This window comes from Musca domestica, unplaced genomic scaffold, assembly GCF_030504385.1.
Source record: "Musca domestica strain aabys unplaced genomic scaffold, Musca_domestica.polishedcontigs.V.1.1 31, whole genome shotgun sequence".
NCBI classification, from domain to species: Eukaryota; Metazoa; Arthropoda; class Insecta; order Diptera; family Muscidae; genus Musca; species Musca domestica.
Genome location: NW_026712309.1, coordinates 9,146,736 through 9,171,477, shown reverse-complemented (window position 1 = coordinate 9,171,477; position 24,742 = coordinate 9,146,736). Strand labels below are relative to the sequence as shown.

Genomic DNA, 24,742 nt, shown 5'->3' with positions numbered 1-24,742 from the left:
CGCTGGCCGAAACTAGAATGTTGTTTCGGGTCAATCCGTGTCGTAGAACCCACTACTATTGGATTGATATCACTTGTTTGCATTTCTAGCCGCAATTGTTTCTAAAGAAGGTATCATGTGATTTCCAATCTTAATATCACGGATCTATGCAGAAACGAAATTGATCATTCATCTGGTCTACGATAAATTAACTCTAAAAATCGGGCCATGCACTCGTTCAATCACTCCTCTTTCTACATTTTTTTTAAATTTCGACATCCAAACGATTGATCAACTACAATGGAATTCTTCGAACTGGTTTAACATCGGGAACTGAACCAGGCTTGAAATGTTCTTTTGATCTGTAGCACAGTTTCCTATCACTTCAAAAATATCTGCATTTTTTAAATATTCCATTTATTTGTATATTAAGCAATAAACTTCTAGAAATTGGTTTAAGTTTTTTACAAGCTTCCAAACACCACAAAATGCATACTACAATGACGTGAAATCTAAGAATTGTAATCTTATTCCGATACATGACAACACATGTATATATGACTTTAAGATCCAAATTTGCACTATTGGTATAATAATAATTAATATACTTAATTATAGAAATATATTTTTATGTATAATATAATGCACCGGATGTGGTTGTTATAACTAGAAATAATGGCAGTTACACCTACCCCTTCCTAAATTGTAAAGTACATCATGAAAACATAATTCAAACAGATGATGACAGATTAATAATAACGGTGAAGGGAATACATGTAAACGCTACGTTAGTTTTTTAACAAAAGGAAACAATGATATATTTACACACTGTGATCTCACATTTATTGTCCTTATACAAGAGCTGAAATTTTTTGCAACCAAATAAAAATATTTTTTAACAACCAATATTACAAACTATCAATGTATTTCATGTCCGCATTCCTGCCATTACTTATTCCAACTCCTCCTTTATTGTCAGAACGGGATCGGTCGGGTTTTGTGAAATGTGAGATTCAGTATTTATTTCGTTTTTATTTCGACTAAGGGTAGTGTCTTTACTTTGGTGTAGTAAATTTGCAGTCGAGGGAGGTAAGGGGATTGCAACATATTGGTGACCGCTGCCATCTAAAACGAAAAAAAAAATAATAGAATTAGTAAATATTTAAGTAATAGTCATTGTCAAATTGTTGTCAATTTTTTAAGATTTGAATTTGCATGTTGTCATTTCCCTATAGTACCAAAAATGAAAAATTAACTGTCAGTAACGACTTTCTTACATTTTCCCCTTTTTCGTTTTGATCGCCGCCCAGCATTCATTCATTAAAAACAAGTTAATTTCTGCATAATTTCTGCTGTAGAACCGAGACGCCGGAACTGATTCAGATTTCTAATAACAAGCTGTCACCCAAACGCTACCGAGGTGAATGACTTCCAAAGCCCCCTTCCCTATGAATGCAGTAGTTTTAATCACTGACAATTCGCTGACTAGTCGACCAGATTCTAGAGCTTTGAAGAAAATTAGGCTTGAAAATTGAAAACTCCCTTTTAGTAATGGATTATGCGCAAATTCACGAAAAACGTGATATAAAATCTTTATCTAGAGCGAAGCTTTGAACAGCATACTAAAAAAGACCGCTCCAACTAAATGGCATGGTAAAAACGTAAAATAAATAATTTGCTTTTTTCAATTTCTTTTTTTAGCGTATTAAGTATTAAGAACATTTAATATGGAAATATATATATATATATATATATATATATATATATATATATATATATATATATATATATATATATATATATATATATATATATATATATATAAAGGAAGTGACGCTACGCTTATAGCTCAAGAAAGGGAATTCCGTGTGAAAAATCTCCAACCTATACGAAACCAAATTGCTAAATTAAAACCCTTTCGGTTGGAAATTGGGATTAGAAGCAGTAAGTCCTCTGATGTGGAATTTATTTATCATTTACCAATATTAAACAATTTTTGCTAAAAAGGATTTCACAATACAACAATTTAGATGTCATCATTTGTTGGAAATTGTGACAGAAGTATGATAAACTTTGAATATCGGGTGGTAACATTATGTGGGACCTGTGCCTAAACGGGGACAGATGTTTATCTATTAACTGCAATCATCTTGCGTTAACGTCTGTACAAAGTTTTAAAGATTTGTTTTAAATATTGGCAATTGCAACGAACGGCGGATAGTCAAACGGAGAGAGATTAATCAACATACAATTTCTCTAATCAAAAATACTATTTAATTTTTGTGGTGTTTCAAATTGATGACAAAACAATATACACCTATTTTGTGGAGGGTATAAAATAGGAGCTATGTTTGGAAGCCCGAGCTCTTTATATCATCAATTGAGGATATATTTGATTAACAAATGATGCCCAAAGCCTTTTGGGATTCGCCCTTACATGGGGAATATTACTAATCGTTAACATAAAATGTGGCTAAAACTTCCAACATATACAAAAATACAATTTTTTCGCTCGATCCCACGCCAGTCATGCCTGCCGCAAACGACCGAGGGATTCATCTCTTTTATTTTTGTTTAATTTTTTACTACACTTAACGAATCAGTTAATGAACTATTGTTGAATAATTATTGTAGTTTTCAAACAAAGCTCGCAAAGGGTTACCAGCTGCGTAGTTACTGCTCACCAGTGTCAAATTAATAGGAGAGAAGTTACGAGTAGGACGAGAGGGGACATTAAATTGAACTCCACCTAAAAGAAACGGGGAATCTATGAGACCACCTATTAATTTCATAATAAATATCAACCTTAACATAAAATTCCTTTTTTCTGGGGACAATAAGCATACGAAAACTTTTATATCTTGGCCACAGTTCTGTAGTGCTTCATCCAAAATTCGCAAACCAAACAGTAGAAATTGAATTTGTCTCATCCAACCATATGCTCGGTGTTTCGTCATGTCGGTCACACTCAAACCCATCGTCATAACATGTAATGACCAATAAAAGGGAATGTTGAATAGTGTGTCATACAAAAATGTTCTATCAAAAAAACAACAACAATTATGAAACAACTGCCAACGAAAAATACACACGCGTGATGAAGGCAAAGCGCAATCGCTACCTGCTTTTCCGATATGTGAAAGAATAATTTTTTTGTAATAATTTCTTGGCGAATACTAAAATATTAAAGGCACTTCTAATTGGTCCACACAAAATTTTCACATTTCGTAGTTATTGACGAAACAATCTAAAATGTTAATCCTTATAAAAAACAATAATCTCCTGAAAAATTTCTTATTTTGATTATAATTTCGTAAATGTTTGCCTCCGGTAGTGATGTGTAAATGAGAATGAGTGCTACTGTAATTCACGTAACAACACTATATACCTCCATTGTTCAATTCTGTGCATATTCTGTTATTGAATGATAGTCAAATCTCTACCCACAAACTTTAATTTTAAAAGAACACTTTATGTAGATAGAAAATAGGCAAACAATATTTACCTCTTTTTTATGACCAACATTTTATGATAATCACCAATAAATTGGGATTGTTCAGTAAATATTTCATTTTTTCTATTCATTTGTTGATGTCTATGCACATTTTGTTATTGAACTCAATTTTTTTATTTACTTCAAAATTACAGCGCACACAAAAACACATCCTCACCGTCGAAAGTAACACACACACTCTCTCAATTTAAGCACACGTACACAAATGGCACACAATTTGACGATGACACGGTTCGATGTCATCGTTGACACTCTGCATTTATGGAGAACACCATGCAAATATTCGAGTCAGCCATGCCACGATCGAACCTTAGACAATGGCACACATGAATCAAAATTGGGGATGTTGTTGGTTGTCATTGCCTATCAAATACATACCGCATGATTGAGTAGACAAAGTCAGTGTGTCGAAAAAAGCATAATTCATACAATTCGTCTTGTGCAGGCCTTTATTCTACACTACAAAGCCGTATTCTAAAACTAGGCTTCCAGGCTTAAGGATCATTAAATTCTTTCAAACAACGCCTGATAAATCCAAGCAAAGATTTAAATTTGTTGATACAAGAGTCTATATAAAAACCAAAATTTTTGATCAAAAATTAAGCCAGGGGAAAGTTTCAATATTATCTAATTTGTGAGGACCAATGAAGTAATTCGTTAGAAGATGATAATAAATATATTGACCAAATACAAAAAGATATGAAAAAGAGCTTAAAGAATGTATACAGGGTGAGATAAAAAAACAAGTTAAAAAGCAGTAGGTTCGGCCGGGCCGTACTTTGAATACCCTTCACCATTTGGAATGAGCTTGGAAATTTTTTTAAAAAATAAATTCCTTAAAAAATTTTGTTAAAATTTTAAAAATACCGAATATAGCCGTTATAGTGGTGTCTATACGAAGTGAACCTACATAGTCATTGTTTGTCTTAAGCCATTACCATATTCAAATTCGAAACTTGAAATAAATGGTGAATAATGTAGGCAAAATCATCAAAATACCGTACATAGGGAGGTATCGTTACATCGGAACTATACGAAGGCCTGGACTTGCAGAAACAATTTTCTGATACAGCCTGTACACAGAGAAAAAAATTAACCTTATACAAGGTTAGCTTAACCATAAATAAACATGATTTGGAGTCTACGTTATGTAAGGTTAATTTAAACATTTTCTTGTTGACTGGTATTTAAAAATAATCATCGTTAATTTAGCTATTCCATGATTGACTTTTTTAACCACGAAAATTGTTGATATTGAAAAAAAATTGTTGTTTTAACAATGCACTGTTAAATTTTTGTAACCATGAGAATTGTTAATAATAACATTTCATAGTCAGTTTGTCTAAACAGTTCATATGATAATTTTAATAATAAATTAACCTTTGTTTGAATAAAACAAGAAAAATTGTATTTTCGGCTCTGTGTAGCATCCATTACGAACTTCAAATATGACATCTCAAACAATTTCGGTGAGTATTGTGCCTAAAATCGTCAAAATACCGAATATAGGGAGGTACTGATATAGGGGGAATATACAAAGACTTGAACCTGCATAGACAACTTTCTGTCATAGGCTGTAGTTCCCGTTACGAACTCTAAATACGTAATTTGAAAAATTCCGGTGAATAATGTCGCTAAAATTATCAAAATACCGAATATTGGGAGGTACCGTTCCATGGGGACTATACAAAGACGTAGACCTGCACAGACAATTTTCTGTCATAAACTGTAGTATCCGTTACGAACTTCAAATACCAAATTTTAAACAATTACGTTTAATAATGACGCTAAAATCATCAAAATACTGAATATTGGGAGGTACCGTTCCATGGGGACTATACGAAGACGTGGACCTGCACAGACAATTTTCTGTCATAGACTATAGTATCCACTTCGAACTTTACGAACGTTACGAACTCTAAATACGTAATTTGAAAAATTCCGGTGAATAATGTCGCTAAAATCATCAAAATACCGAATATTGGGAGGTACTGTAGTATCCCTTACGAACTTCAAATACCAAATTTTAAACAATTACGTTTAATAATGACGCTAAAATCATCAAAATACCGAATATAGGGAGATACCGTTATATAGGGGCCATACGAAGACGTGGACCTGCACAGTGAATTTTCTGTCTTAGGCTGTAATATCCCTTTGGAACTTCAAATATCAAATTAGAAACAATTCCGGTGAATAATGTCGCTAAAATCATCAAAATACCGAATATCGGGAGGTACCGTTATATGGGGTCTATATGAAAACGTGAACCTACATGGTCCATTTACGAACTTAACCTGCCTACTGGAAGAATAAACATGGGTGCAAAATTTTAATTAATTTAGATTTGTTCGAGTTGGTCACCTTTGGTACGAATTATGGCCTTCAAACAGTCGATGAAACCGTCACACGCTGCCCGAATGTTGCTCTGCGGTATTTTGTCCCATTCCCAGCGAAGCGCTAGCTTGAGGTAATCGACACTTTGGTATTTTTCAGTGTCAACCTTGCTTTCTAAAATACTCCAGACTCAACAGTCCAACGGATTGGTATTCGGAGAATTTGGTGGCCATTGTGCGCTGGAAATGAAGCGAGGAACCTCATTTTGTAACCATTCTTGGGTGGCGTGTGCTGAGTGCGATGGTGCTGAGTCCTGTTGGAATGTCCAAGGTCTGCGGCAAAAATTTTTGCGTGCCCAAGGCTTTAATACACCCTTCAGAATATTTTCGCGTATTATTCGGTATTTATTCTGATGCCACGGTCGATTAATACAAGTGGAGAGCGACCATCGGCTGTTATGGCGGCCCACACCATCACCATGGCCGGCGCTTGAATTCTAGTGACCAACCGAAGGTGCACATTGTCAGCTGACCTCTTTGGCAAGTAAGTACGATTTTTTTCTCATCGAAGGAAACCAAATTCGGCAGTTCACCACTTTCGGCAAATCGTAACAACTCTTTAGCTCCTTTGAGTTTATTTTCTTTCTGTTGCGGTGTAATTTGTTGCACTTTTTGAAATTTCAATGGCTTTACCCGAGCTCATTTTTCAATATTTGCCGCATGGAATATTGCGATATGTTCAGCTAACGAGCCATTTTTCGGCCACTGCGACGTGGGTTTCGATCAAGTCGCTTTCTTACTTTTTGAACGATTTCTGCTGATGTTGTTTTTTTTCCGTGCACTTCCTTGACGTCGGACTACGCTACCAGTGTCAAGGTAATGAGCGATGGTACAAGACACAAAAGATTTATGCTTTAAATGCTGGTGTGCTCTAACGATAGCCAGCCAAATATAAGGAAATCAAGCTTCAATTCCATCACGACGAATAATTTTTTTCTGGAAAATTCTCACCAAAATGCTTTTGTACGCTTGTAAACAATATAGTGAGCTATATAGTAAACGAACGAGTGGCTTAGAAATTACAGCAGTCTGAAGTTGGTTGCAGTTTTTTCATCTCATCCCGTAATAATATTTTAGAGTAATGAGTAACTGACTCAAGGTCATTGAGATATAGGTCAAATTTGACTGCCTTGAGGAGCACCCGAAGAGGCTATTATGTTCTTTGATAAGGATTCATAAAACAACACATTCTGATTGCGATTAATCAAATATGAAAAGTTGTGTCGGAAAGTAAGAGCTTATGAAAAACAGTGTCGGAAGCTTTACTGAAGTCAATGCAGATAACGCCAGCCTTTCTACTAAATCCCTTATGGACTTGATTCACTAGTTCCATGAGATTGGTAGTTATTGATTTACCTTTCAAAAATCCATGTTGAAATGTAGAAATTGGTGACTTTGTAAAATAAGTTAATCTGCATGACACCAAGGGCTCAAAAAGCTTTGGCATTGCACTTAGGTTTGCAAAACATTTATAGTTATCATCAAGTGATCTGTTACCTTATTTGAGAAGTGGAATAATAAATCTTAAACGCCACAGTAGTGAATAAGATATTCATGAACTCAATTTTATATTTACGCGGTGTTTGTTACTTCAAAATTACAGCACACACAAAAACACATCCTCACCGTCAAAACCCAGCTAACAATTTTTTCCGAGGGCTCTGATGTCCGATTTTTTGTCGAGATTGTGTTACTTAAGTAACACACACTCTCAATTTAAGCGCACGTACACAAATGACACACACTTTGGTGATGATACGATTCGATGTCATCGTTGACACTCTGCATTTATGGAGAACACCATGCAAATATTCGAGTCAGCCATGCCACGATCTAACCTTAGACAATAGCACACATGAATCAAAATGGGGGATGTTGTTGGTTGTCATTGCCTATCAAATACATAGCGCATGATTGAGTCGACAGTCAGTGTGTCGAAAAAACATAATTCATACAATTAGTCTTGTGTAGGCCTTTAGTACATACGAAGGCTCAAATTAAACAGATAATAGATGAAGATAAAACAGCTATGGCACACAAACCGTACCAAACAACAAAAACGAAGACAAAAATAGAAAAAAAAACTGATCAAAATAATGTAGTTTACGAAATAAAATGCAAAGGGAATACAGAGTGGCAGAGTTTATATTGGGACGATAAAGCGAACCTTAAACACAAGAAAAACAGAACACAATATAGGCAGTGGCCCATGTATTTTTCTCCTCTTAAAAAGCAACAAATGTATGACTGTTTGTGCGCGATAACTCTCAAAGCTAGTTTTAGATTTAGTCCAAACTTGGTATTTCGTAATATTTTTACCATGAAATCAGAGTCTGACATCTGCGACAAAGATTCATGTTAATATTTATACCAAACTGCATATCTTAGTTAGTCTCTTCTTCTAACTTCGCACATTGCAATATTTGTAGTAACATTAGATCTAAAGTAAAGTTGGGACATGTATGACGTATCTTTTAGCAAGTCTTCGGTAAAGAGTATACATAAACAATTGGTCAACAAATGGTGTGAGTTTATACTTGTCGGAACAGAGTGAAACTTTCTATCTAACAATAATCTAGTCTACAGCAATATGATGTGACATTTAATACAAATCAGGAGTGCTAATATTGTAATATTTAAGATAAGATAAATAATGACAATATTTCTTTCTAACTTTTATTTCACTTACCTTCTTCGGTATGTACTTGTAGATGGCCTGATTCTATTAATTGTAACAGCACATCCTGCGTTACATTGTTAAGAACGGATTTTTTATAAATTAAGTTCTCTTTGGATATCGTTGAAGTCATCTTAGTGGCATATAAATCCGACTGACGGGTGACATTAGTAAAATTTTCTTGAATTGTGTTTATATTTGGATTTTCTTCACACGTTGGTTCAGCACTTATATTTTTTTTATGATCGCCAACAGTTTTCATTAAACAATCGATTTTTTTCTTTTCTGTAATGGCTGTCCTTTCTTCACTGATTGTAACTCCCATTCCTTCAACATCTGAAGAATCGTCTGAATCATTAATAGATGATAAAGGTGATCGAATTTCCTGAAATAAATGAAATGATTTGCACAAATATAAACAAATTATTATTTAGAGTTACAACACAGTTCAAGTATTGAATGAAGAGACACGAACCACTACTCTAAATTTGATTCATTATTTTTTATTATTTATTTGCCATATTCTTATAAAAATACTGTATGCAAACAATTTTAATTTAATCTCGCTTTTGTAATTTGGGAGAAGGTAATATATTGTAAGAACACATTTTTCCCAGTTCTATATAACGGTACCTCCCGATTTTCGGCATTTTGATGATTTTAGTCACATTGCTGTGTTTATCGCCGCCAATATGACAATTGTTTATTATAGGGATTTTAAAACGTGATCGAGATCGGTTATTCTACTTATCAAAACCATTTCGCTTACGTAGTCCATTGTCGTAGATTTCTATACTAAATAATATGAATGCATATCTGGCTCTGTAATTGTACTTGGTTGTAAAAACTGGGTATCGCCGTTTATTGCGAACATACGAACGTGATAACACATATAGAAAAATTCATTTTATAGATATCTGTATATATAAAAGAAAGTTGTGTTAGTTACTACGCTTATAACCCAAGATTTAGACAAATTTGGAATTGCATATTGACAGAAAAGGATAAAATAAAAAAAAGTAAAATGTTAAATTTGAACATTTTCATCGTGACTTTTGAATGTACAATCGTGATGTTTTATTTTGCATAGTTTTTTTTTTTTCATTTTGACTTACTATTTTCGAATGTACATTTGTAGTGTAGTTTTATTTTTGAATTCTTATATGATGTGTATTCCTTTGGGGAGGAAAAAGCGACAACGGACAAAACTGTAAGTGGATGCATACGAATTATATCATTTCAGAAGAGGATAAAAATGAAGAATTATTTTCACCATATAAAAGAACGTTATGTTAGTTACTACGCTTATAACCCAAGAACGGCTTGACGGGTTTTTACAATGGAATGGTATCTTAGCTCGAGTAAAAATATGGCAATAAAAACTTGAATGAAAAATATTTTTGGCGTAATTTTTTTAACTTGACATATTTTATTGAAGTTTACATATTTTATTGTTTCGAATTCTGAATAAATAATATTAAAAATGAAATTATTGCGCAATATTAAATAGCGATCTTTCATGTCTATAATTGGCATCTAGCTTTCAACTCCAGGACTTACTCGTGCTTCATCTGGAAGATGCGGTGCTCATTTCATAACGTCTTTCATTTGACAATAATCCGTCCAATAAGAACTCAAAATGTAAAATTCATTGGGACTGCAATCAGTGAAATACCGAATGTAAAGGGTGCAAAAATAGTAAAGCGAATAGGACATTTGTAAGAAAAGGGTACAACCCGATTTCAAGTATATTTTACATTTTAACCATATTTTCATACTAAACTCGACAAATGTTGGTAATTTGAGAAGAAACCATCCTTGAAAAAACATGACTTTTTTGGTATAACTATCATATAATTTAAGCTGTTTTCGGGGTCTTAGTTAGTATCTTTGTTTTTAAGGGGGTGGGAAACCTTTTCGCATACAATTTTAAATTTTTCGAAGGAGAACCTATCTTTATCTTGACCACAATCAGAGAACATCTTAACATCTTAAATGTTATTGTCCACATAGGCATTTATTTAAGTATAGTCCCCACATTATGTGTAATCCAAGCCCTCTTTCCTAGCCAATGTGTGGTCGGAATAGAAAAATTTGTTTTGTATTGCATTTGTAACCCTCAAGAGAATATTGGTTAGGAACTAGATTAGGGATGTCTATATGAAATAAAATCCGAAATATCAAACTGGGACTTATTCAGTCGGAAATTGTAGAAGAAACATGAAGAAATACGAATATAAGATAGGAACACGGGACCGAACATTTGTCATTGAATTATACTATGGTGAAAAATATGGATTTATGGGGTCCTCCATCGCACAATTTAAATGACAAAAAAGGTAATTCCCATCTTACGGTAATGGGTGTAAAAGAGTAATTATCTTTGACTATTCTGAAATCCTTCCGCCCTCAATTATGAGGTGGACAAAACAAAATATCACGCAGCATGGTATTCTAAACGTAATACAAATACAATTTCCCAATTTCAGCTCATTTGAATGGAAAATGTTTGCTAAGCTCTTTCCAATACCAAATATTGAGCTGAGTTTTCACATGGAGCTATTATAGATGTTCTACATCATATGGGGTTTCAATACTGAAAAATAAAATCAGGCTTTTCCAAATATCTAAAACCAACGGTAATAGAACATCTACGATAATTTTTGCAATGAATATTTATTTCTACTTAGAAATTACAATGGAGTCATTAGTTAAAATAAAAATTGTGTCGCTTACATAAGTCAGATCTGTGATTTATTATGCTTTAAGAAATATGCATGCATGATTTGATTGGCACATTTTGATTGACATATTTTACCGCGATTTTTTTTGCCAGGATATCATTCCAAAATTGTATGAATTGTCAAAATCCGTCAAGCCGTTCTTTAGTTACAAGCGTAGTTCCTAACATAACTTTCTTTTATGTTGTGAAAATATTTTTTTATTGTGTTTACATTGAATTCAATATGATAAGCCAAATTGAAAAATCATTAAAAATTTAATCGTACATTATATAAAATTGACAAAAAAAAAAAAACAATTGAAAAAAGAACAAAATCTTCACCTTGTTCGATGATTTTTTACAGCAGAAGTTTAATGGTAATGTTTGTCAATAGAAAGTACTATTATTTTAAAATTCTATTCCATTGAAATTTTTTTCGATTTGTTCCCGATTTGAGAATTTTTGCAATGCGATCTCTGTAAAAAAGAAAAGAAAACCAACCGAATGATTTGGTTGTTGATTCAATTCTATTTTGGATCCTGCTCGGAGGATCTATGTTTTTAATGATAAGAATAGAATCCAATCTCCCTCTTCCATTGTCAACTCTATTCCGTTTTCGGCTCGACTGGAGCAATATTTAGTGAGAAAAGAAACACGACCGCTTCGTTAGGGTGCTCTTTCAATTCCGTTTTTATTTAAAAAATATGTTTCTTAAGTGTTACAAAAACTAATCTAACTTAACCTAATCGCAGCCACACAATTAATCTTATCTATTCTAATACTGAATGGAGAACATTGCAGGGCTGCATGTTATTTCATTCAAGTGGTCTTGTGCATCTACTGAGCGCATCGATATCTGTGCGTGTGGGTCATAACCTTTATTATCTCACACATTATCGTATGCGTCAGCGCACAAGATCACCGAATTGTTCACATGTGGTATTTTATGGCGGCTGAGAAATATGTAATTTCCGAATATTTATTGTTTATTGCTACATTTTTCCCAGCGCCTTAACCGCACTCAAAAGTATGCACAAAGTATTTTGTACAATCTTTTTTTCATAATTTTGAAAAAGTAATTATCTTTTAACTTTGGTGTGACCTCGTTAAATTATTTCGATATCATCTATTCCGTTTCGCCATCACATAATTCGGTACTACACTTCCATGTAACCCGCCTTCAATTTCAGTTCTCAAGAAATCAAGTCAAGGGGATCTGAATTATGTAAGCGGCACAATTTGCAACCGAAATGAAACTTTTTGCAAATCAAATGAAACTTTTAGATCTATAGAAAGAAACATAACAAAACATTTTTATTTTTTGTAGGTTTAAAATTAAATCAACTAATTATTACTAATATATAGTTTAAGAGGAGTTTTTATTGATTATTAATTTCTATATTTTTATAAAATTATTTCTTAAATTTTCAATAATTGTAATAAAAAATTGTTCTTTTCTTTGGCATAACCCGCCTTCAATTTCAATTCTCAAGAAATCAAGTCAAGGGGATCTGAATTATGTAAGCGGCACAATTTGCAACCGAAATGAAACTTTTTGCAAATCAAATGAAACTTTTGGATCTATAGAAAGAAACATAACAAAACATTTTTATTTTTTGTAGGTTTAAAATTAAATCAACTAATTATTACTAATATATAGTTTAAGAGGAGTTTTTATTGATTATTAATTTCTATATTTTTATAAAATTATTTCTTAAATTTTCAATAATTGTAATGAAAAATTGTTCTTTTCTTTGGCATAAAATATTTCCATGTTAAATATTCTTAACAAATTGAAATAATTTTTGCCCTATTACTATAAATTGTATGGGCAGGGCTGAAATGTAACATTAAACATTACTATAATGTTTTATGGGTATAAGATACTATTAATATTACCTAAAGGATTCCTGCAACTTGTTTAATTTTTAACATTAGATCCAATATAGAGATAGAGCAGTCTTGTTATGTGGGCTATTGAGTGGCTCGCTTTATATACACAATGATTGGTTCGCTTTATATGCACAATATAAGGACTTGTTGAAGCATCCCGGTATCATTTTCAATACCAAACATCCTAGACACAATACAAAATTGTGTCAAATTTAAAATCTCTACATCAAATTTCACATTAATATCGTAATTACAGCAGGCAGGGGGACATTATTAAATAAACTTAGATCATAATTGTTCTACGACGAATATTTAGAGGTGTTACAAACGGAACGACAAATTTAATATACCCTCCTTTCCATGGTGGAGGTTTAAAAAAGTATCTAACTCGGGTCTTTTGGAGAAAGACCTTGAAAAAACATTTTTAATTTTTCTGCGTTTTATGGCATCGTGTGATACACTGAAAATTTAAGAAATAATATTATAAAAATATAGATATTAATAATCAATAAAAATTCCTCTTTACCTATATACTAGTAATAATGATTTAATTATAAACCTACTAAAAATAAAAATATTTTGTTATGTTTCTTTCTATAAATCTAAAAGTCTCATTTGATTTGCAAAAAGTTTCATTTCGGTTGCAAAATGATTCACTTCAAAGGCAAAAGGTTTCATTTCCACTTCAAAATGTTTCATTTCCGCTGCAAAAAGTTTCATTTCGGCTGCAAAAGATTTCCTTTAAGTGCAGGTTTCATTTAATCTGAAAATGCTATATTTTTATTTGTTGGCATTTTTTGTATCGCCTTATATATATTTTTTCAAATTATATATTTATTTAATTATATATTATACCAACCATCGTAACAAACAATTGACTACATAGGCTCATAGCCCTCATATAAGGATACCTCCCGATCTTCGGTATTCTTATGATTTCAATATTTTTTCTAACCCATTTTTTTTTAATTCTCACAGTGTGGTGACAGAACACTGTGGATATAGGTCCACGCTTTTCTTTATTTCCCATTCCCGATACCGGGAATTTTCATGATTTTTTAAAACATTTTCAATATAATTGTTTCAAATGTAGTTCTTTAAACCTCTATAGCAGAAAGTAGTTCAAGGTTTGGTATTTCGTAATTTAAAATTGCCGCCCCAATACAATATTTGAAGATTTTAATAAACTCTCCAACCGAGTATGCTGGGAGTTGCAGTTTAAAATGAAGCTCGTTTTTTAAAGTTTTCTTCAACTGTTGGGAAAGGTATTAAATGTTCTGCCCAGCCAAACTTTGCGTGTTTTAAAATGTTGTTATCACATCCGCCAAAGTAAAGTATACAAGTCCACCAATTCATCGGTGTTTGGTTCTGGCTGAAATTTACAATATAATTGTAGATTTATGAGGTGTCGAGATAATAATAATAATTTTCTAAATACTTTGTAAAATAAAAATATCCTTCAAACTTGCAATATCTAAATTAAATGCACCGTATCGAACTAATCTGTTAAATCTGTGTCTACGTTTGCCTGTTACGACAATATTTTTTACAATTTTAGGCTATCTTATATAATTGCGCATAAGTTTTGTTTGCGCTTTACCGGTAATTCGCACTACCATTCTGTCCCCAAAAAATTTTATAAGTGAAGACGTAACATATGACCTATTTCGATTTCTTACTTCAACCCATTTCCGCAAGATATCATGTTTTTCCTAGTGAGGTTGGTACCAAAAATGGTAAATAATATGTAACTCAGCAAACCTCAGCAGAACCTTCATAATCAAACAACAATAATACACACTTTTATACAATTTTTCCCACTCCACTAATATTAAAATTTGCTACATGTTTGGTAACTGTAAACACCATATGATCAGTATTTTCATGCAAACAAAAGTGGAGACATACTTATTACATCGCGAGACAACGTATTAATAACTTTTGTAACGATTGATATTTTGACATTTTTACATATTTGATCATAATATATGTTCATTAAAAAAAGGACAATAATACTGATTGTGGAAATTCATACTTCATTCATTCTACTTAATACCTAATAGCATTTAACTTCTTTAGAAATTGTGGTTGAAATCTTCTAAATATCGACAACTATGGTCTATACTTAACAGTGGATCGATACTAATCATCCTAGACTTAATACAAACCGGTGCACCAAATCTAGAAGCTCTGCACAAAATAATATGGACTCCATCTACATTGCAAAACAAGGTGGATAACTTGAATATGTATCCTAAGGAATGACAAAATATTTATGTCCTCCATCTTACGTTACCAGCTGAATTCCTTTTAATCTCAGACTTGCGGTTTGTAAAATCAAATGATGAAAGAAATAAAGTGGCGTGTCTTTATGAATTGACGATTTTTGTGAACCAGTAGCATATGAAACACTTTTATTTAACATTGGGTACCTTTATATATTTAAATCTCAAAGCAGAACAATATAAATAATAAGCTTGTTTGCATATATACATTATTTAACTGTCATTGCAATGGTTTTTTGAAACATTAACCGTCCGCTAAATTAATGATATTAACGGTGAAAGAAGCAAACAACAAATATGTACCACACATATAGAATAAATATGTTTTTTTTTTCACTGATATCCCGCTAGCAATGTGGACTAGTTCGGCACCGTATACTCGTCGATTCTTAGGATTACTGTAACTAGTTCCACTTAAGACCCCTCACAGTGCAAACAACTGTAAACTTTAACATGGGGATGTCATACGAGGTAACCAATTGACTCCTTTTGCATTACCTGTAGATGGTATTGTACTAGTTCCAGGTTTACAGTCATATACCAGAGACAAAAGACTAACCCCTAACTATTCAAAGTGATTCTTGTTCGTAGAGATCTCATTCAAATGTTCGTTTAACTTGTCTGTTGGTTGGTTTTTTGGTGGTGGTTTTTTATTTATGCACAACTGTCGCCTCTTCGTTTACTTGGGGACGAAAAGGTGTCAATTGGTTCCATTCGCATTACTTTGGGACACATTTGGTACTAGTACGGCTTATAACTAGTACAAGACTGACGAAATTTAGTTAATTGGAATTTTCATTGCTAGCGGGATACTATCGGCTTTGTCTCTTAAACCAGTTTTGAACACGCCCATTGATGAAACCAATTCATTGTGGCAGAAGACAATGCTTAAGAGAATTGACTCAGTGTTTTAAGAGTACGTAGAGAAGCAAAATTGTATTTTTGAGCGCTCTGAGTAATGAACAAGATACAAAACACTTGTACTAAGGTGGCATTTGAATCAGTCACAAGTCATGTTCCGTGCGGTTTAAATAGTCTCGTACATAAACTCAAGTGATCGGTTTAAATTAAATTCAAATTAAGTGCCTAAAAACTTATGGCTTGAAATTAGTAAGACAACAGTTACGGGTAACTAGAAGAACTTCGAATTATTTGTTACTTTAACTTACAAGACCGACAATGTTACCAAATTAGTATTATATATATATATATATATATATATATATATATATATATATATATATATATATATATATATATATATATATATATAGCAGCACAATGCATAAATAGCAGCACAATGCATTGAAATACTCCTACTTAAGAAACCCAACTTTTTTCTTTGAAAGAGCGATATGATCTATGCGATATTTAATGGTATTATAATTCATTATTTACATAATAATTAAAAAGAAAAATTTTGGTTTTTCAAAATATTGTGTTAAATAGAGTTTATTTCCGGAATGAAGTCGATCAAAAAAAAAAAAAAAAGATAGCAGTTTTAATAAAAACTTTACATTAATTCATTTAATGTCCTTATATTCAACTGTAGCCATATTTTTCACGTAAAGTGTATTATACCCTAGAAATGAATACTTTGTTGCGTATCACTGATTCACAGCGATGTTTCATTGAATTGGCCAAATTTTGGCATCTTTCGCATGGAATTTTTAGCCAGGCTCCTTGAATTGCGCTCCATACTTCATTATTATTTTTGGGTTTAGCTATGGCCACCTCCTTTAGAGGTGACTGAGCGGACCATTCTATGAGATCTATCTTGCTGTCCTGAAACCACTGATTTGCTAAGCGGCTGGTGTGTTTTGGATCATTATTATGTTGATATGTCCATTTTAAAGGCATTTCATATTGCGCATATGTAAGCGTAACATTTTGCAGTATTTCAACGTATCGAGAGGCATTCATTTTGTTTTTGATCCAAAATATTGGCACTACTCCATTGTACGAGAAACATGCCCAAACCATCACATTTGATCCACCATGTTGGATCGTTTTAGTGGTATATCGGGGATCATATTCTTTATTCTGTGGACGTCTTATATACTGTCGGGACCCAGTACCACCATAAAAACAATTTTGGACTCATCCGACCATAGTATGTTTCTCTATTTTTCAATTGGCCATTCAACATGTGATTTTGCAAACTGCAATCGCTTTGTGACGTGTATTTTTATAGTTTTTATAGTGGCTCCTTTCTCGGACTCCGTGAATACAGCTTGTTTTCGCGTAATACTCTGCTACTGCACTAACAGAAGGACAAAAACTGTCTCTAATTTCTGTGGTGGGCACTAACGGATTTTTGGTGCTAGCGTTTTTTATCATTCGTCTGGTTTTTTCTGACAATACATACTTTTTACCTATAGTTTCGATTTTCTTTTCATATATTAATGCGTTTCTAATCATTTTGGCAGAACAATTCAACAAAGTTAGTATTTCTTTATACGATTTCCCTTCTGATAAAAAAAAAACTTTTTATTTTTAAAAAATCACACCAATTTGCATATTTCCATATTCGATAGGTTAAGAATAATTAGAGACTGCATTATATAAGTATGCATTAATAAGTTGATTAAAAACCATACCAAAATTATTACTCGTTTTACTTAGCATTAACGTACTTATAAAATCCAAGCATGTATTATTGAAGATAGGGTGCGCTGCTTTTTTTCTGACCGCAACTGTATATCTAAATCCTGATATTTGACAAATAATGAAGATATCGGTTTTAAAATTATTACACGACATACTGTAGACTTTACCTCTAATCCTAAGTATTTATTTGGGGCAGAGGAACTGACCACGCCTACTTTTTAATTTGTATATAAACCAATTGTTGTTCGTTGGTAATTGAATCAGTTATCTATTTGGGGTCAGAGGAACTGGCCACACCTTCTTCTTTAAATTTATATGTAAAAAAATTGAAAAAGTGTAGTAACATATCAGTTTAGAACGGCTGGGCCGATATGACTCTAATTTTGGTTATTTGTAATTACAGTGGAAACGTTGTCATGAAAGAAAATATTAAGACAAATCGCGAAACTGAAAAAAATTGAATGTTATATTATGATATGGAATTTTGTGTAGAATTGTTTCAGAATACCTTTTGGGATTGAAAATTCTAATTGAAGAAAATCGAGAAAGTTTGCATATTTTCTATACACGCTGTTATATTGTTGCCATACCCAAATGAGTAGAGAACCATCTGACATGGGCATATTATAAACAGTTAATGTATACTTTTTGATATATATATATGCTATACTAACTGGCCCAGTCCGCGTTGCTTGCCCGTTTTAGTTTGAGAGTTAAAAACCATAATAATATAGCATATGTATTAAGAAGTACACATTAACTGTTTATAATAGGCCCATGTAAAATGGTTCTCTACCCCCAAAGTAGCCTAAACACACATTTTAGGTCACAAATCGATTAGAAAATATAATCAAAACCCTCGAAATAGGTAAAATCAGGAGGTAGTTTTTCATGAGCCTATGTAAGATGGTTCTCTACCTTCAAAGTAGCCTAAACACACATTTTAGTTCAAATCGATTCGAAAATATAATCAAAACCCTCGAAATGGGTAAAATCAGGAGGTAGTTTTTAATGAGCGCTACTGCGAAACATTGACATTGAACAATTTCAGCGAAGAGGTCTTCTACCAGAAGCTAGATGCCAAATTAAGGCAAAATCAATTGGAAAATGTGACCAAGATCCTGCTTATAGCTAAAATCACCGGATACCTTCAAATACGAGTTATAATGAAGCATGGTCCTATATTTATAATTTGATACTTATATTTGAGGAATTTGAAAGGGGCTATATCATTTGAGGGGTGCTATATCACAATGTAGACCAACCTGATACATATTTTGTACAAAGGATTCCTCATGTAATCCCTAGGACTATATCAAATTTAAAACTTTATCGTAACTTTTGCGGAGTATAGGGAAAAATATTTGCGGCCCTTTGTGTATGGTTAAGCTATACAAAATGGACTATAAAAAGATAGATCCGGGAACCCCTCTTTTGGGATTTTTATTTACCAACCGAAAAATTTCCTAACCCCAAGGTTGTCTGCGGCGCAGTGTAATTACTGACGATAGCGCATAGTGCCCGTATAACGTTACCTATGATTTAAGGTTCCTTTTAAGGTTTCCGAGTACATGAATCCTGTTCTTACTATATTTTCAATTTACTCCACTATTTTGTGTAGTCCGCATATTACAGTGCCTCTTCATATTCGGTATTCAACTGATTGCGGCCTGTGGGGGTAGAGAACCATCTTACATGGGCATATTATAAACAGTTAATGTATACTTTTTAATAAACTAAAACCTCTTACTGAAAAATAAGATCAGGTTTTTTGAAAGAGGTATTTATTTCTATTTAATCGAGTCATCAATTACACTAAAAGTTGTGCCACCTATGTGAGCCAGATTTGTGAATTATTATGCTTTAAAAACTATGCATTAAAGACTAAAACTACGGACCGGCAACGCAGACTGGGTCAGCTAGTATTTATTATATAATAAATTACCAAATTAGGTAAAATACAAAGGATTTTAACTTGAAGTCGAATTCTATTTTCTTTAATTTAAATTTCGATTTTTTCAATCAATCCACATTTGTCCAGAATCCATTTATACAATTGCGAAATATTGGATTACAATCTGCACACTGATTTCAAAGAAAAAAGTCTTCTAATTTAATTTAATTAAATACATGTATATTGTAGCTAAGGTAAGATGTCAAAAAAATTGTTGTCAAAGAGATATTAAGATACTACATCAGGGTAGGAAAAGATAAACCGCGGACCATATGAAAATACGATGGTTCAAATACATAAATTTCATGTTCGGCCAAAATAACGTAATTGCGCATCATTCTAAATATAATTTAATTAAACTGGGGGATTTGACTACATGGCGACATAAAAATAAAGACAACATGTTATATAACTCCCACATTGCGTCATTATACACCATTATTTTCGGTAGTAATTTCTAAATAGAAATGGACACTTACTTTTTGTTATTTTATAAACATTTCAATGTTTTAAAATGTTCCTACCACATTCTCCAACCACATGACTCAATTTGAACTTAATAGGTGTAGCACATCTGTCAAAAATAATATGTCATCGGTTTACAACAGCCACATGTAATAACCAGAGATGGTCAGCTTGAAAGTTTTTTAGGTTTTCGACTGTGGAAAAGATGTTAACGCCACATACTGTATAAAACGTAGAAAAAGTATAAAACTTCATAAAAGTCATAAACTTCTAAAATTCACATAAAGTCATATCCCACATAATACATCCCAAGTTGGTTAATAAAAGGATATTTTGAGGATAGTTTCATTGTGTTAGTCTTTCTAGTAAAGTTACAGCAGAGAGCTTAAAACCTGAGGTTGGAGTTTTGTTCCAAAGATATAAAACTATAAAGATTGGGCAAAATACATATTGTCTTTTAATGTCTCGAGCAGGCAATAAATGGCCGACAAAGGCAAAATGCGTTAGAAATTTGCAGAAATATTTTATCTGATATTTAAAAAATGGCGGTAAACTGCGGAGAAAAGCAACGATGTGATAGATATGGACTCAAAAGGTGTCCGCTATGTTACATTATAACATAATGCTATGTTACGATATGATGTCAAAACATATTTTTCCACTACCAACGCCATCTATTAAATCGAAGCAACAATGAAATGTGCCATCTTATTATTTGTCTTTGTATTCAAACACCACGTTTCTGTCAAAAACTCTATTATTTGACTAGGTTTACGACTTTTTCGACGTATGTAGTATACGTCGGAAAAGTATGTCATATAAGTCAGAATTTCTGACAGACCATCTCAATAACTCAATTATTACTATTGTGAATTAGGAATTTTGAATTCGATTTAGTTTTGTTCACCTGAAATTTACTTTGCCAAACAGTTTGTAACACCTCAAAATAGTCGTAGGGGATGCTATAAAGAGTATGTATTATTGATCATTGTAAAATCCTTTGTCGATCAAATTATGTCCATGTGCTACTCCGCCCACCAGTTGAAATCACGATAGAGGTCGTCATATTTAAGATGTGTCTATTTCGGCACTTTTATGTCATTCCTAATATGGTTGACATTAAAAACCCAATATTTGCTTTATTCCCTATACAACAGTACCTCTCGATATACGATATTGGATGAAAGTTTGTCGTACGAAAGTAGTAGGCCCACGTTTCTAGGTAGCTGTATCAGCCATTATTATGACTTCTTAGCCGCTTCTTTCGGCTGAAACGATTACAAAATCATATTCTCAATGTAAGATCAGTTGCTAGAATGCTGTGAAAGGGCGAGAAAAGATGGCTGTTGATTCAATTCGAGAATAGATAACCAACCAAATGGTTTGGCTTTTGATTCTATTTTGGATCCTGCTCGGAGGCTCAATGTTTTTAATGATAAGAATAGAGTCCAATCTACCTCTTCGATTGTCAACTCTATTCCGTTTTCGGCTCGACTGGAGCAATATTTAGTGAGAAAAGAAACACGACCACTTGGTTAGGGTGCTCTTTCAATTCCGATTTTATTTAAAAAATATGTTTCTTAAGTGTTACAAAAACTAATCTAACTTAACCTAATCGCAGCCACACAATTATTCTTATCTATTATAATACTGAATGGTGAACATTGCAGGGCTGCATGTTATTTCATTCAAGTGGTCTTGTGCATCTACTGAGCGCATCGATATATGTGCGTGTGCGTCATAACCTTTATTATCTCGCACATTATCGTATGCGTCAGCGCACAAGATCACAGAATTGTTCACATGTGGTATTTTATGGCGGCTGGGAAATATGTAATTTTAGAATATTTATTATTTATTGCCAGATTTCCCCAGCGTCTCAACCGCACTCAAAAGTATGTACAAAGTATTTTGTACAAATGCCTTTTAATATCTCGATCATAATTTATGAACACAATAATCTACAAATTTATGAATTATATAAGTTACAATATGATAAGATTTTTTAGGCATTGCCCCACATAACGGATCCCAATTTTCTGAATGCATTTCCAAACGATTGGGCTATAATATAGCTATTTTGTTTCGTATTTGATAAAGATTTGTCATACGACAATAGTTGGTACACGATTAGACTTACATCCCATATAGTTGTGTTGGTCGATTTTGAAATGAATACACAGCTACCAACATATTGAGCCCCAATTTGTTTTTTAATCTTTTTTAATAGGAATTGAAAAAAAAAAAACAAATAAAACATTACAAAATCTCCTATTCATATTATAAGTCAAACTGAAAATGTTCATGCAATATATAAAACGAAAACAATTACATTTTCTTGGATTATAGCTATTTCTGTCACGAGACCTGACCGAATTGGTACAAATTTTCACAATTAGTAAAGCCTTGCATAGTAAAGCGCGTCGCAGGCCCTAAGTTTTGGTGTTTAATGTATATTTTTGAGGATATAAAATCTACAAATCAAATTGAATTATATAAATCATATATAAGTTAAACTGAAAATGTTCATGCAATATATAAAACGAAAACAATTACATTTTCTTGGATTATAGCTATTTCTGTCACGAGACCTGACCGAATTGGTACAAATTTTCACAATTAGTAAAGCCTTGCATAGTAAAGCGCGTCGCAGGCCCTAAGTTTTGGTGTTTAATGTATATTTTTGAGGATATAAAATCTACAAATCAAATTGAATTATATAAATCATATATAAGTTGAAATCTTATGATTTATCTGTTTGAAAACCCCAATACTTTGCTTTTTGAAATAGAGAAATCATATGATTGCAATTTTTATCATTCAATTTCATTTGTAGATTATAATGTTCCTGAAAATTCACCTTTAACACCAAAAATAAATACCAGCAGCGCGGACCGGGTCAGCTAGTCCTTCATTTAATAGTCCCCCCAAGTTAAAGTAATTTGAAGGTTGTAGATGCATTTCCCAAACCAAGTAGCTGTAAATTGACCTTTCTGGGTTACAGTAGATTCTAACTTTACATGTCTAAATTTTTCAATATAACTCCAATATTTGGTATAGCACCCATGTAGCGACATCCCAGATTTTCTTCATCTTGGGTTTATAAATGAAAATACGCCTTGGAAAAAATTACATTATCGAACCTCCACTTGGCATAAGCCAAACAGGGCGGCCAGGATGCTTTATCGTATTTTGAGGGCCCCAATAGGTATAACATATCCTAGCAAAAATATTCAGTATTATGTCCCCTATATAGTGATTGACTGTAGATATTGGTATTGGGTAATAAAACCTCTTTTCAATCGTTCATTGAAACGGGTCCGAAACGGGTAAGTTTCTGGCAATCTCATATTATAATTATTTAAATGCCAGCTAATTTGGCTACTTAAGTTTTGCAATGGTGGAGGATATTAAATTTCGGCAAGACCAAATAAAACACCGTTGTTCCTTTTTTGGTGCCAATTCAAAATTCATAATGATCATAACAGCGGATTACAATTTCACATCATACCGAAATATATGTAGACCACTAAGGTGTACATTAAATTTGTAAAGATGCTTCACCGTCTATTTTGTAAAAAAGTTGCATTTTGTACAAAATCGTTTAGATTTTTCGTCAGACACAGTGCTGCATATAAATAATACTGTATTTTGCTGTAAAATCTTCATAGAACTGCTGGGAGTTACTGATATCAAAAACAAAAATAAAAACTGTTGAAAAACAAATTGTGTAATTTATAATAACGTAAAGTAAAGTTTAATTTAAATAAAGATAGCCAACATAACTAACTAATTCTCCAATGCCTCAATTGAATCGGGCTCGTATGTATAGACATGAGCTTTCACATAGACCCACAAAAAATATTGCTTCCTAGCCACATTTTTGTCTCAATTGAAAAATATTGTGTATTACATTAAATAAATATACTTGTTAAGATAATAAAAGTATGTTTATGATTTTATTCAATAGTTGTTCCTTTTAGACTATCTGAAATTTGCAATGAAAAAGTAAAGTCAGGGAGGCACATCACATAAAGTTAAAAAAAAAATATTCAGTTTTATTTAAATGAAGAATATTCAGACTTTTTATTTACCTATGTTATTAAGCTTTTTATAAAATACCAAGAAACCACTGCAAGGGAGGAATCGGAAAACTGGCCAAAAGATCAGATTCAGAAAGATCACATCGAAAACCTTAGAAATCCCCAATATCACAGTGAGAAATTGCGTATGAAGCACTTAAAACA

At 32.7% G+C, this 24,742-nt stretch overlaps 1 protein-coding gene and 1 long non-coding RNA gene across 3 annotated transcripts in view; one reads left to right on the top strand and one right to left on the bottom strand.

The window, feature by feature from the left end:
- Positions 1-799: 799 nt before the first annotated feature.
- The window catches only part of LOC101893220 (serum response factor homolog), an 82,825-nt gene continuing 58,882 nt past the window's right edge, over positions 800-24,742 (bottom strand). The window contains exons 3-4 of one of the 2 annotated variants that reach the window (XM_005189369.4): positions 8,579-8,951; positions 800-1,104 (exon numbers count right to left, since the gene is read on the bottom strand). In XM_005189369.4, coding sequence (XP_005189426.1) covers positions 932-1,104; positions 8,579-8,951 — 546 coding nt within the window. In that variant the 3' untranslated portion in view covers positions 800-931. The remainder of the gene's footprint in view (positions 1,105-8,578; positions 8,952-24,742) is intronic. The other variant, XM_020038894.2, reaches the window with a different exon arrangement.
- LOC109613758 (uncharacterized) overlaps positions 16,415-24,742 on the top strand; it is a 36,236-nt gene continuing 27,908 nt past the window's right edge. The window contains exon 1 of the long non-coding RNA XR_009342650.1: positions 16,415-16,594. This is a non-coding gene — a long non-coding RNA (uncharacterized LOC109613758). The remainder of the gene's footprint in view (positions 16,595-24,742) is intronic.